The sequence below is a fragment of the Marmota marmota genome, unplaced genomic scaffold, assembly GCF_001458135.2.
Source record: "Marmota marmota marmota unplaced genomic scaffold, marMar, whole genome shotgun sequence".
In the NCBI taxonomy this organism is placed as follows: domain Eukaryota; kingdom Metazoa; phylum Chordata; class Mammalia; order Rodentia; family Sciuridae; genus Marmota; species Marmota marmota.
Genome location: NW_025999842.1, coordinates 61,259,658 through 61,275,389, shown reverse-complemented (window position 1 = coordinate 61,275,389; position 15,732 = coordinate 61,259,658). Strand labels below are relative to the sequence as shown.

General features: G+C 35.3%; 1 protein-coding gene across 1 annotated transcript in view; it reads right to left on the bottom strand.

Moving 5' to 3' along the window:
- Window positions 1-15,732, bottom strand: part of Grm1 (glutamate metabotropic receptor 1) — a 265,709-nt gene that overhangs the window by 97,240 nt on the left and 152,737 nt on the right. The window contains exon 3 of the mRNA XM_015502059.2: window positions 4,801-5,036. Coding sequence (XP_015357545.2) covers window positions 4,801-5,036 — 236 coding nt within the window. The remainder of the gene's footprint in view (window positions 1-4,800; window positions 5,037-15,732) is intronic.

Sequence of the window (15,732 nt, the reverse complement as noted above, 5' to 3'; positions counted from 1 at the left end):
GGGAGGCCCTAAAGAGCTTACCTGTCTCAAAATAAGAAATATAAAGGGCTAGGTGTGTATCTCAGTAGTCCAGCATATTCAGGTTCAACTTCTAGTACCAAAAAAATAAAATAAAAATAAAAAGTTGCATCTTAACAGTATGCAAAGTATTATGCATTCATTAAGAACGAAAGAGTTTAATGACAGAGAGAAATTCATAACTTCATAAGAAAAAAGCAATATGAATTTTTTAAAAAGCAATATGTAAAATATTAGCTACACGATTTAAAACTATATAGAGAAAAATGAAACGAATGGTGGTTAGATAAGAACAATTTTTTAAAGCTCTTCATCTTTCTCATGCACTACTATGTTTATAAGTTGCACAAGATGAGTATCAAAAGCAAGTATTACTTTGAAAGTCAAAAAATTTAAAAAAAACTAATAGGAAAGAAAATAAAAGTAAATATCAGTATTTACACTTACTATGTGCAAGGATAACTAAGGGTTATATGATTATTTGTCTAGTTTCTACATGATGGAATGTAATTATATTAAACTTATAACTTCAAAACCCATAGTTTTTATGAGGTAATCTATGCTAGACTTCACTTTCCAGTAAGACATGATTCTATTATTACTCTTTTACATTTATGTAAGTCCAGAAGGGCCCCCACATCCATGGGTTTCACTCTGCAGATTCAACTGGTCTTAGACTGAAAATATATATTTTTAAATTATCTATACTGAACATGTCCACATATTTTCCTAGTCACTATCCCCTAAACAATGCAATATAACAACTGTTTATGTAGAATTTGCAATACATTAGGTATTTAATGTAATTTAGAGATTTGATTTAAAGTATACTGGAGGATGTGTATATATTATATACAAATATTATTCCATTTTATACAAGGGAAATGAGCATCCTTGAATTTGGGTATTTGAGTGCCCCATAACAAATCTCATAGATATCAAGGGACAAGTGAGTGGCTTATAGATTGCAAAATTCTTCACTAGTATTATTTCACTGCAAAGTAATTCATTGCCATTATTTCATTCACTTCTCACAGCACCTGTGTGAGGTAGATATTGTTATCTACATGTTACACTTGTAAAACCTGAGTCTCAGAGGTTAAGTGAAGTTGTCCAAGTTATGTGAGAAATTCATAACTGAACAGTATTGTACCCAGTTCTTGTGCGGCCCAACACTATACTCTACCAGCTGCTAAGGGATCTTTATAATGATTCTCATCAGGAACAATAAGCCCTGTGCCATTGCAAACATGATCTAAATCTCTTAAGCATTAAATAACTTACTAAAAGAGTGACTTTGATTTGCTTTGTATCTACTCTTTTCACTGTCTTCACAATTATTACATCTTTCGAAGTTAGTCTTTGATGTTTCAGTTAGTGTTTTCCCCAACACATCTCCAATCCCTTGATATACTCGACTAATTAAACAGTGATGTGGATTTTGCATGAAGCACTTTTTAATTAGCCACAGTGATTCCCAAATTACTCAGTCTTGACGCGGGACCCTTAATATTCAAACTGGCAATTTAGTGCATATAAACTCTTTATTTAAATAGTGACATCTGAGATTAAGCTCAACAAAGGTTTCTATGGAAACTAACAGCAATATCAAAACTTTCCAAAACATCAGAAGTGTAAAAATGAATGACATAAAAAATAGCTATCGATATTCTGAAAAGTTAATTTCACTCCTCTCACTAATTTCCCTAAATGTGCCTGCATATTCATAACAAGACTCAGGAATTAATTTGCTATGAGAGAATCCTAAGTGGGTAAGAATAACACAGGAAGTGAAAGTTCATGTTGTTTGTCAATAGTATTGAAGCTGATGTCATAGAAATACAGAGGTTAAAGCTGAAAAGCAGTATAAGTTCACATGAATGAATACAAACAGATAATATAGATAAAACTGCCAAAATTTTAGAATCTCTGCAGGAGAAAAAAATCAATATATTTTGTGAATTGGTTCCTAATGGAAAGTTAAATAAGACTTCTGCCTTCCTTTGAACTAAGAACATAGGGAAACATTTTCTAAACTTGACACCAGAATGAAATGCAAACATAAACATGTTTATGAAATGTTGCAATTGCTCTTTAAAATAGCTTTGAGATTCAAGCACAATGTAAGAACAATTCATGAGTTTTGCAAGCTGTTAATTCCTGCTGTGAATGTTAATCAAATTCCAGCTTTAACCTTGACATTTACATGAGCCCTGACAATTGAAAACCCAAAATATTAGTGTACATGCCTACAGAGGTCAAATTTTTTTTAATGAGGGCTCAAGTCATAAAACGTTTTCTAAAACTCTTTACATAAAGACATCCAAGCATGTTTAATATGTGTACTGATGGAAAAGTGACATAGACCACTAAAAAGTCTCAAATTTAACACGCCCCAAACCAACCTCCTGGTTTTTCCCCAGCCTGCTCTTCCCTAAGTGTTGAAGTCTCAATGATGACACCAGCTCTCCAGGTTCTCAAACCAGTCATTCTTGACAATTCTGTCAGCAAATCCCCTCAGGTCTTATTCAAAATAAACTGAGCACTGAACACCTGTCTCCATCTTCTTGCTACTACTGTGATGCAATTCCCCAGTCTCACACCTCCCTACCAGCTATGGGCCCTTGCTTCTTTATCCCCTGGCTCCAGCAACCTGATCCCTTACTGTTCTCCTAAACCAGACATGTTCATTCCTCTTTTCACATGCTGTTCCCTCTGCTTGGAAAACCCTTCCCTAATGCTCTGATGACTCATTCTCTCATCTCCTTCAGGTTTTAAACCATTTCCTAAGTGAGGCTTTCTCCGTTCATTCTTTTTAAAGTTGCAATCCCTCCACCCCCTTGCTCTCTAATCCCATGCCTTGTTTTCTCCATAGGTCTTATGATTCCATAAATGAGTATCCACTTTCCTTAAGTTATTTTTGTGGTTATTGTTTATTGTCTATTTTCCTGCACAGCATTGTAAGGTCCTAGAATGAAGCCTGACACCGAGTACAACTAAAATCTGTTTAATGTTGAATAAAAGAAATTGTGTGAAATAATGGGCCTAACTTTTCTTAAAAAACAAACAAACAAAAAAACTCCCTACACCATAAGATGATATAAATTAGCTGATCAATTAACTAACAAGAATTGACTGAGTCCAGAGACTAATGTTGTACAGGGTTCTATGAGGGACACAAGAGCTCTCTCTGCATAGATTCTCCATTTATAAAAGAAAACATTTCTTAGGAAGCAATTAGAGAACAAGACCTCATACAGGCTGTCCAGGAGGCATGGGTTCTCATTCTGTTGTTGGCAATAACTATATGAATCTTGGGTAACTATTGTCCCATCAATCCTCAACATCTTAAAATTTGCAAGGAGACTTTCCTAGATGCATAGCTTCTGTGGTTCTATTACCTCAGAGAAATGAGAAGTGAGCAGAAAACTATGAATACATAGTTTAGCACTTATCTTCCATTCCTCCTGCCTCTTAGTTGGATTGTATGTCTGAACCTCCCTAGAAGCCACACTGAGGTTGGTCTAAAAACCTTTATTGAAAATAAATCCACACCAGAAAATTTCCCAGGGAACTGGACCAAGCTTCATCAAGTCTGATAAACATTGATGTGTTTATACATATTGCTGTTTTAAAGAATTTTCTAACATCAAAATGTAAATATTATTGAAGATAGAAATAGTTTATGTAATTAGTATTATTCTTTCTCCATTTTGTACAAACCCATTGCCTCTAGTTATTTATCTATTTCATGAGTGGGGAGTAATATCTTTGAATTTTCCCAAAGGGATCATGATTTCCTATAAGTCCAGAGTTGCTGATTTTTCCCTTCTCTCTTTTCCTTCTATACAGTGTTTTTTTATTGAGATGTGGTATGAACAGATGGATTCCTGACATTTCTAAATATTATCTGCTCAGCTGAGAGAGGAAATAAATGTCAGACCTCTGTTGTGCCAGACAAATAAGGTCAACAGTAGACTTCACAACCCACCATCATGAGAAGATCATCATGCTATGCTACCAATCCAGTATGGATGACTGGCTTTGAATGGCACCATGAGAGACCTTAGATGTCTATGTCTATCGCACAGACAATAGTGAAAAAGAACAGGGACAACAATGTCCCCATGCAGTAATGATAATGCTTATAAAAGTTAAGTGTTAAGTAGTTTGGGCTAATATATTTCTATGGAAAAGGAGCATGCTGTGGAGTTCAGCAGGCCCCTGAAAACCTTGGGATAATGTGCTATCCTTTCCTGGCATGCATGAGCAGTGCCCAGAAAATACCTCTCCAACCAGGAACCATCCTCTGGTCGACGGATGAGGTTACAATTTCTTGGCTCCTATGTCCATAAACATCATGTTGGTGGTATAGAATATGATGATATAGGTATTAAGCAAGTCATAAAGGCAGGGGGGTGGAGGATCAAACCAGTGTTGCTTACTGATCTCTGTGGTAGTATCTCCTAAGTACACATGCAATAAATCTTCCCCCTGGCTCAAGTGCTAGAAATCCAATTTCTTAGTTGGCTTTTCATTTATTTAGGCTAACTCTTCTTATCAGTTGCTCTCTGATACATCAAAGCAGTCTTCCCAGAATACAGGACCATGAATCCCTGGGGGTTATACATGCTTACTTTGTTCTAGCTATTATTGTAGTGAGATAGCCCTTCTGTCTTTGGATCTCCAGCACTGGTACTTTCTATTCTCATTCAACAGCCTGTAATGGAGTTGAAGGAGATGACCAAAGCTCTGTAGTGTTATTTGGTAAACACGAGTTACCTGTACAGATTCTTTTAAAGTTGGGATTTTCCAGAAGGTGTCCTGGTAGGCGGCACTGGAACCGATGTTGCCAGAATTCAGGGAACCAGGGATTCCTCGTATTAGTGTCCAGTCTCAGTTTCAGGAAATAATCATCAAATGACCTGACCTCCGGAGACTGCAGCTTTATCGTGATTCCCCCGTTGGCTTCCACCTCATAACCTTCAATGACTTCATCTCTGTCTGCCCATCCATCACTAAAAATGCAGGGATCGGGGTGGGGAGAGAAAAAGACAAACGTCTCACAAATAGAGCTCAGAGTTATGTACTAATGAAGAAATCCAGACAAGGCTAAAGTCTATTTTCGGTTAGCATTACTACCCATCAATGATTCTCTCTTTGGCAGAAAGTTGTAAAAATAAAATATTCTATTTATTTTTTCTTCACAGTACTGAAGTCATCATGATGATGACAGTAGAAATAATTACAACAGCTAAAGTTCCTTGAGCATTCACTAGTCATCAAATTTTGGGTTCTTCACTTTATTGAGATGGAAAATATTCAGCAACTAGCTGAGGTCTTCCTGGATCAGGTAATCTGGCTTCCATGTCCTGTACTCCTTACCACTAAATCACAGAGCCTATCAGTCACTGCCCAGATCAGAGAAAAATATAACTGAGGCACTTGGGACCTCACAGTAAGAGCTCAGCAAGCTTGCAACATTGTGGACAAGATCATTATGTGAACTGTACTAGAAAACTGATTTATCTCTGAAACATACCAATCATGGTTTTGATTCCTGGGACATTTTTTTCAATCTTGTCTGCCAGAGAAGTGACCAGATTTTTTTTCCTAATGCTATCTCAAAATAATAGCTTTAATGAAAAACAATCTCACCCTCAAGTGTAAAAAGAATCCATCTTCTCACCATATGGGGGCTCACTGACATTTGATTAAGTGGGTTAGAATTTTTAAACATGCTTACCTTCTAAAATATTCACATCTACCATGGGTTATGTAGCCCCAGTTTAATTCAGGTGTTTATGTGAGCCAGCCATAAGAGGGCATCAAGGAAAAATTGTACTACACAGAATTGAATAGGCCAATGTGGCTTTATTCAAGATTGTTACAATATGTAATAGGTAGTGGAAAATAACCCATCGTCTCTGTCAGAGTGTCTTATTTGCTTCTCATAGAGCAGGGAACTGGGCCAAATATATTTGACTGACCATAGCTCACCCCTTGTTACATGAGCTCAGTTGGGATAACTGTGTTTTCTCCCTTGCTGAGCTAATTGATGCACTTCCTCTCTAGATTCTTCCCCACAAACTACACATGAGTCATATTTCCAACAGGTCCAGGGTTATAGGAGATGTGTGTTGGTGGCGATGGATTCCTTCAGAAAGTGATGTCTGCTCTGAGATGTAAAGGGGTCAGCATAGCTCAGGTAAAGAGAAGAAGAAGGACTGGCATCAAGCTTCCTGGTAGATGAACACAGAAAAAAGATCACAGGACATTTAAGGGGTTTGGAAGTAGTCAGCTGAGCTGGATCACAGAGAAGTGCTGAATGAGATGGGGGTGGGCACATAAATCCCAACCTAGACACAATTAGCCTGAGGACCTTGGGAAGTTCTTGAAGTTTGTAAAGCCTGTTCTTCAACAAGAGTTCTTAGCTCTCCCCCTTCATGGTAAGTGACCTGAATATAGTTTAAGTGGGTCCTTTGCTCATGATCACTGAAAATGATGGCCAGTCAAACTGATCAGAAAGATTGACTCCTTCATCTATTTGCTCAAATCTACTGAGTGGCCCAACCTTGATTGATTATTTACTTTTACACTTATTGATATTTACTAACAAATTCTCCAGCGATATGGAGACTTGAGCCATAGTTCATGTCATGTTCAAAAGAAGGGTAAAAATAAAACTAGTTAGCCTTTTAAGAAATTCTGCCTCTGAGTAAAATTTGAAATCAAAATGACTTGTAACATGAAGAAAATAATTATTTTTTGACATAAAGGTTAGACTTGAAGTGTTTCTCTCCAAGGTTTAATATTATAAGAGATTGGTTTAGAGTCTGTACCAGAAACTCAAGATCTCACGATTTTGAAAAGTATATGAAATGAACGTTCTATGATGTGTCTGCACTTTTTTTGAGTCATGCTCACTTCTATAAAGTCAAATGTCATGTCAATGCTAGAAGCAGAGAAAAGTGTGACCTCCTGCCCTTGAGCCCACCAACACAGAAGGGCACATTCTAGGGTGAAAGCTTTGTGTTGCAGACCAATTGAAGCCATATATATGGCTTAGTGGGTAGGAGCCCCAAACCCCCTTCATCATTGATCAAAACCGGTCACCCTCATTGAAGATGACTCCCTTTCCGGAAGTTACAAGTGGTGCTAAATTTCAGAGATCATGAAAATGAAAGAGAACCAGGGTATGATAGACTAATTATTCAAGTAGGAATACCTGGTGAATATCTTTTAAAGAGTGAGTGTGCTGAAGTTTTGTATGTGGTCTTGAATATACCACAGGTAAGGTGTAAGGAATGTGTACTGAAACAGCTGCTGAAAAACATCTATAGGGCTGGGGATGTGGCTCCAGTGTTAGTGCGCACGCCTGGCATGCGCAGGGCGCTGGGTTCGATCCTCAGCACCACATAAAAATAAAATAAAGATGTTGTGTCCACCGAAAACTGAAAAATAAATATTAAAAAATTCTCTCTCTGTGTCTCTCTAAAAAAAATCTATAAAGCAACCTTCCATTTTCATGCTTTTAAATTGTTTTTATCCATGTCTCTCTTGTCAAATGCACTTACGGAAAATTCTAAAGGATTTTTGCCGTTCAGTTGCCTTGGGTTTGGGGTGAGGATATTATTTTGGCGAATTATCTGTAAAATGCACTTTAAAACACAGAGCCATCAGCTCCCCTGCCTCCCTGTCTGGGGTCTTCCTTAGATGGTGGTGATGGTGGCATGGATTGTGCTCAGCCTTAGAGGACTCCTGGGTCGCCCCCTTGGAGGGTTAGGAGTGGAAGCTGCTGTGCTGGGTGGTGACACAGCCTCAGTGCTGGACTCTGAGGCACATTCACAGCCTCTGGCAGCTTCTGCCACTCCATCCGTTTCCCAATTATGAGTTCCTTTCCCTAGCTGGCGCCTAGAAATAAAGCTGCATATTGTGGAGGAACAGGGTGACTCTGTAACAGAAAGCTAAAGTGTTTCTCACTAGTACACAACAATCCTTATTTCTTATCCCTGTGACAACATTTTAATACAATTCTTCAAAAGGTTGTTCTTTTCTTCCCATCAGATCTTGGTTCTCTTTCCTATACCGTTTGTCATTCCAAACTTGGATATGACTTCCTCTACAAATAAATTCTGATGCCAATAACAGGAAAATACTATTTTTACTTCTACCAATCATAATTTGAAAGGATGCATGCTATTCTTACAGAATATCAGTTAAAATAATTTAATTAGCAAATGGACAGTAAAAAAAAAGAAATACAAGAATGTTGATTTTTTTAAATGTGCAAAAACATTTTAGAAACCCCATTTCTATTTGATTGAAATAATTATGATCTAGATACTAAAATAATTTTTATTTAAAATGTCATGAGGTCCAGGAATTATGTATAACAATGACTTTAAATTTTTAAAATTATTTTAATTTAATTTCTCAATTATTTAAAACTACTCCAGAGATTAACATATAATCGGGAAAAGAAGAAAAGCATGAAGCAATATCTTAAAGAACACATGTAAACTAGCACAATATTCTATAATATTTGGTGTGAACCATATTCATAAAGGTTAAGAAGATGTAGCAGCATCATGTAATTTAAATCAAGTGATGCCATTTGTGAGAAACTTTATGTAGGTGTCCAGCATTTTTTGATAATAATTTGAACAGGTTTTATTCCTTTGACATTTATCAGAACAATTTATTCACTCATTGAGAAATACATGAGATGAGCCCTCCAATTTTTGAGGTTACTGCCTGGAGATTTCTAAACCATGATGCAAGAAGGTAGGAAGGAACCCAGGAACAGCCCAGTGGATTTGCTAAGTTGACCTGCAAATGTGGCAAAGCCAAGGTGGCCAGAGGTCACAGGGAAAAATACTGGCAAGTACAGTGCTACAGAGAGAGAGACAGAATAGTCTGGAATATATCTCTCTCAACTACTGCTTAGTTTAATATTAGCAAGCTGATGCACATGATGAAATTACCTAAGGCTGAGAAAATAAGCCACCAAAATAATTAGAGGAAGAGTGCCTGGAGGTGTCACAGTACTGCAAGTAGTAAATGTTCCCAGTGCCCCAGCAGAAAACTTCCTACTTCACGGGGAATTAAAGTATTAAGGAGGGTTTTGCCATAGTCAGAGAAAAACTTAGCCCTAGATTAAAGACTACCCTGATGCTCCCTAATAAAGCATTAAGAGAGATACAAAAGGATCAAAATAACTTACCAATTTCCAGAAATAGCTCAAGAATATTTTCAGACATAAAATATCCAACAACCAAAAAGGTAAAATTAACAATGTCTGCCACCCAGTGAAAAATTACCCAGCACATGAATCCATGGGTGGAACGAGAAGGAAGGAGATATGTAAGTGACAATTTTAACAAACTCTCACACAGTAATGTGAATGGGGTAGAGGATTTTTAGAGTGATATGAACACAGAGGAGGATATTTTATATTGAGTGGTCAGAGGGGCAACTTTGAAGAGATAGCACTTAAGCTGAGATCTGAGTTGCATGAAGCCTGGCCATGTGAAGAGAGAAGGAGGACTGTAGGTAGCTAATAATAACATCTTAAGAGAGGAACAAGCATCTGTGGCTGAACATTACCGTTGTCACAGAAATCTAGGCTCAAATTGTTTGTATTCACCACAACAGATGGTATTTGAATAGATACTTGTATTATTTAGATGTGGTTTGGCTTCAAGGTTCATATGTTGGGAGTTAGGTCCCCAGGGTGGCTGCTTGGAAGTGATCAAAAGAGATTTTGGCACCTGGTGTCTCATACATGCCCTCCTAACATGATGTGACACAGCCTCAAAACCATGATGTGAGATAGCCTCAAAAGGGTTTACACCAGAGCTGAGCCAATGTCAGCACAATGCACTTGAACTTCAAAAAATTGTGTGCTAAATAAACCTCTTTTGTTTATAAAGTTAGCCTGTCTCAAGTATTTTGCAATAGCAATGAAAAAATGAACAATTATAGATACTTTCCTGCTTTTTGTCTATCTACTGTATATTCAATATTTTCTAAGATATTTTAAATTTTTGAAGTATTTTTACAGTTTTTAAAAAGCCTTTGTTAGTAAATAAAGATGACATTTTCAAAAGAAGGTAATCTCATTTTGATAACCCAGATTAATGTGCATCTCTGAGAACAAAACTGGAGAATCAATGAGGCCACTGGGGCTTGAAGCAAGCTATAGCTCTCTTTCTTGTAGCCCATTTAGCAGACACTATTTCTATGTCATTATGACCCCCAGAAACACCTCAATATTCCAACACTTCACAAAGATATCCCAAGTGTCTTCCAGATAAAACTTTAAATCATGTTCTTAGAAAACTCCATGTGGCCCTAAAACCATCTTGTGTTATAATGAGATATTAGCTAGGGCTAGATCAAAACTGATTGATTTTGGAATTTAAATTCTGCAAGGTTTGAGTGGAATTTGAAGCTTTCACCTTTAGCTTCACTAAGCTCAAAAGTGAGCTCCAACTCATCACTAAAATTTCCATTACCATCCATTTTTAGTGTCCTGTAGTGGCTAAAATGAAACCCTGGGTTTGAGGGGTGGGCTCAGCTTGGAGACAGAAGCAAATGCACATTTTTGTGAAAGAAAAAAGACAAGTGTTCTTTGATGAAGAAGACATGTATTCTTCATAGAGAACAGATATAACTTCTACATATTCTTACCCTCAGATGACTTACTGTCACATGTGAATGGGGCACATAAGTATTCATGGGGGCAGGGAGGGTAGGTGTCAAGAGTAATTAAAAAAATACCAACCAAAACAAAATGGAGGTTGTTATGTTAATGTAAGATAGAATTTATTTTCAGATATTACAATAATTTTCAGTCATTACTGGGAATTAAGAGTCAGTATATATGAGAGAAATAAAATTTGAAATTTATTTACAAAATAACACAGCATCAAGATATAATTTTTTTTTTTTTTTTAAAGAAAGAGTGGGAGAGAGAGAGAGAGAGAGAGAGTTTTTTTTTTTTTAATATCTATTTTTTAATTCTCGGTGGACACAACATCTTTGTTTTGTATGTGGTGCTGAGGATCGAACCCGGGCCGCACGCATGCCAGGCGAGCGCGCTACCGCTTGAGCCACATCCCCAGCCCCCAGCATCAAGATATAAAGTAATTAATAAAATTCTCTCCCTCCTGTTTAAATTTCTCTTTGCAGTCTATCATACCAGTTGCCAAAGTTTTGGAGGGATTTTTTAAAAATCTAGCACAATTAACATGCTTGAGTAATGAGTATATGTACACTTTTATACTCAACAAAAAAGGGGGCATGTGAATATGTTTCATGGAATTCTTGGAAAATTTTTAAAATATCCTTGTTAGTAGACAAGTCTCAACATACTTCAAAAATTAATATTCAGCCCACATCTCAGAATCCATAAATTTTGAGTTTTAAATTATTGTTATCATCTTCTAATATATTTGAAAACAAAAACTTAAATTTCTAATTAAACTTAGGTTAAATAAAAGTCACCATGAAAATTAAAATAGTATTAATTAAACATAAAAAGAAATAGTAAATATTAAAATTTAAGATAAGCAGCTCATAGAGTTTTTTAAAAAAAGCTTAATTACCAAATCTGACTAAACAAGGGATATGATTTGGGTAGTATTTCTATATTAACAACACAATGCATTCCAATCAATGACCACTAAATACCCTTCCATTTATTTGTGCTTTTTTACTTTTTAAAATGGTGTTTTCAGTTTTCAGTGTACTTAGTCTTTCACCTCCTCAGTTAAATTTATTCTTAAGTATTATTTCTAGGAAGAGATGCTTTGTTAGTGAAACTTTTTTTAAATTTCATTTTAGGATTGTTCATTGCAAATGTGCAGTGACACAATTGATTTTTAATAATTTTTTTAGTTGTAGATGGATACATAACTTTATTTATTTATATACGTATTTTTATGTGGTGCTGAGGATCAAACCCAGGGCCTCATACAAGCACCTTGCCACTGAGCCATAATTGTAACCTGACACAATTGATTTTTGTAGGATGATTTTTCATGCAAAACTGAAGGTTTTCTTGGTCTGTTTATTAGATATAGGAACTTCTTTTTGTGGTTTATTTGGTATTTTCCATATACTGCATCATATCAGTTGTGAATAAAAATAGTTTCAGTTAGTTCCATCCCTCAGCTTTAGTACTTTTAACATATTTATCTTGTCTAATTGCTTTTTCTAAAACGTCTAACACCATAAATAATGCAGTGATAACAGTTGGCATCAGTTTCTTTTTCCTGATATTAGAAGGAAAGCTTTAAGTCTTTTATATCTAAGCATGATGTTTCTGTGGGTTTTTCATGAATACCTTTTATCATATTGAATAAGTTTGCTTCTAATACTAGTTTTCTAAGTGTTTCTAAAATGAAAGTGTGTTGGCTTTTGTCAAGGCCTTCTCTGTTAAAATTGAGGTAATCATGTTATATTTTGCCTTTATTTTATTAATGTGGTATATTTTATGTTGTTTCATTTTCTAATTGAACTGCCATACTTTATTGAGATAAATTCTACTTAGTCACGGTGTCTAATCCTTTTTGATATACTATTAAGTAAGTTTGCTAACATTGTATGAAGGATTTTTATATCTATACATGTAAGCAATAATGGTGTATATTTTCTATTTTTTTATAATATTTTGTCTGGCTTTGGTATCATGGCAATTCTGGTTTCATGGAATGAGTTAGGAAATGTTTATTTCTCGTCTGTCTTCAGAAAAATTTGCTATTGGTTTGTTCAAATTTTCTAGTTATTCATGTGTCACATTTAGTAATTTATATTTTCTGCCTTCAGAAAAACTTGCTATTGGTTTGTTCAAATTTTCTAGTTATTCATATGTCACATTTAGTAATTTATATTTTTAGGAAATTTTCAATTTCAGCTAAGTTATATAATTCATTGGTAATGTTTCAATGCATGATAACATTAAATGAGAAAAACATATGAATATCTAACTGGATTTAGAAAAATCATTGCAAAAAGTTTAATATTTGTTCAAAATTGAAAACACACATACATACATACATGCTGACAGAAAATTGCATTAAGGGTGCTGGATTAAATTATTAATAGTATCAGAAAAACCCAGAGAAAATCCCATACCTTAGTATATATGTACACTATGGCAAAGTAGTTTTACTCCTCATTATGCACTCAACAGAAATGTGTACATATGCACTCCTCAGACATGAACAAGAATGTGCACAGAATTAGTGTTTCTAACTATAGTTAACTCATGTTCATAAAGTAAAATGGTATTGCATTCACACAAGTGAATACAACAAAGTAATGAAAACAAACTATTCTATATGCAATAGCATGAATGAACCTTATAAGCATAGTGATGATCAAATAATACACACACAGAAAATAAACTTTTGTATAATTCATATTATTCCAGCTGTATCACTTCTTAGTATTTATCCAAAAGAATTAAAGTCAGCATACTGTAGTAATGCATGCATACCCACATTTATAGAGGCGTAATTCACAATAGCCAAATTATGGAACCCACCTTCATGTCCATCAACAGATGAATGGATAAAGAAAAATTTAGATATATAAAATCATATATATATATTTTATCATATATATATATATGATAAAGCTTTGTTCAACCATTAAGAACAAAATTGTGTCATTTGTTAGAAAATGGATGGAACCTGAGAGCAGTCTGTAAAGAGAAATATGCCTAACTCAGAAAGTCAAGGGTCATAATTTTTTTTCTCATATGTGGAAACTAAAGACACACACGGAAAAAAAAAATAGATGGTATTAGGAGGGAGAGAGCTCATAAAAATAGAAGGGAGAAGAGTAGAGGAAATGGATTAGGGCAAAGGGAAGAGTGGAGGGAAAGGAGAGGTACTAAGGGATAAAATTGAACAAATTATATATGTGCATGAATATATATCAACAAGTCCTACTATTATATATAATTATAATGTGCCAATAAAAATAAACAAACCAATAGAAAATAAAAAATAGATTATGCTCTGTTGAAAATAAGCAAAATAATCTCTAAATTTAACTCAAAATAATAGTTTTGTTTAAGAAGAAAATGTAATACCAATTGGGAGAGAACATGAGGAAAATTTGTGGGTGCTGGGTATAATCAAAATCCATTTTCTTATATGGTCACTGCAATGAGAAGCTAATACATACACCTAGTGAAAAACTGTAAAAAGTGTAAGATTAACATAATAAGAATATGGCAGAAATTGAACAAAGTATATCTGCCATTTCAAACCAAAGGAATATTAGTTTAATCCACCCATAATAATAAAATAATATATTAAATTAGATTCTAAAGAAAAAATGTAATACAATGCTGAATACAAGACTCATCTAAAATACTATTTCAAAAATCATGAAAACAAAAATGTGTATAAGAGGATACCAGAGAAATTTAAGTAAAAAGAAACTAGGTAACATAGTTTTAATATCAAAAAAGGAGTCATTTAAGACAAAAGCCTATCTAGAGTTCAGCTGATTAGCAGGTTTAATTCCATCTGTAATATTAATTCCCCTCTCTCAAGCAATGTAATATTGTAATCTCTTCAAAAAGACCTCCGCCTGCCTTATGTCTTAACTTTTGATTTTTCTGATGTAGTAACAAATGGTTGTTTGTTTTCTTTCTTTCCTTCAGTGAATCTCCTAATTTTAGATTATTTGAAATCTGGACTTGTTGAAAATTTCTTAATTCACCCATTTTTGCCTAATAGCTTCTTTCACAATTTATCTCCATCCTTTATTATTTTACTATAAGTAGTCAAAAAAAGAAGAAAAAAGGAAGGAAGGAAGGAAGGAAAAGAAGAAAAAAGGAAGGAAGGAAGGAAGGAAGGAAGGAAGGAAGGAAGGAAGGAAGGAAGGAAGGAAGGAAGGAAGGAAGGAAGGGAGGGAGAAATGAAAAGAAAAGAAAACTCAAGATGTACTTTTTAGAATTTCACTTGAAAATCCCCTTACCTACACAGAAATCTAGGCTTTTTTGATCATCCTTCATCTTTGTCTTTGCCCTTTCTTCAATTCCAAGGTCATCCTACCATTGTATGTATTTGTTACATGAGCATCTCACTTCCAGGTAGCATAAATTTTACTAGTTTCCTTTTGTTGCTACGCTATAGCAAACTCACACAACTTGGTGCTTGACACAACAGACTTATTATCTAATAATTCTAGAAGTAAGAAATCCAAAATGGGTCTCACTAGGCTAAACTCAAGGTGGCAACAGGGCTGTATTACTTCTAGGTCCTCTTTTTCCAGACCTAGAGGCTGTATGCATTTTTTGGCTTGTTGTTCTTTCCATGTTCAAAGCCACACATTGCATTACTGTGACTCCCCTGCCTCTATGTCCCCCTTTAGAGAGCCCTTAATTGACCCATATAGAAAGTCCAGGATAATCTCCTGCCTCAAAATTCTTACTTTAACCCCATCTGCAAAGTCCTTTTTGCTATGATAAGGTAACATGCTCACAGGTCCTACGGATCATGATATGAATACTTTGGGGGCCAATATTTTCCTGCCATCACTTAGAGTAAGAAAGAGGAGACTACTAGGTGGATCTAGGAGCAGGAATATTAACTGTCCTGATGAACAACCTGAGGAACATGCAAAGGAGAAGGGGGTGATAGTTCGAATAGGTTAATTGTATAAGGAGGAAACAGACCCATAGGTCCC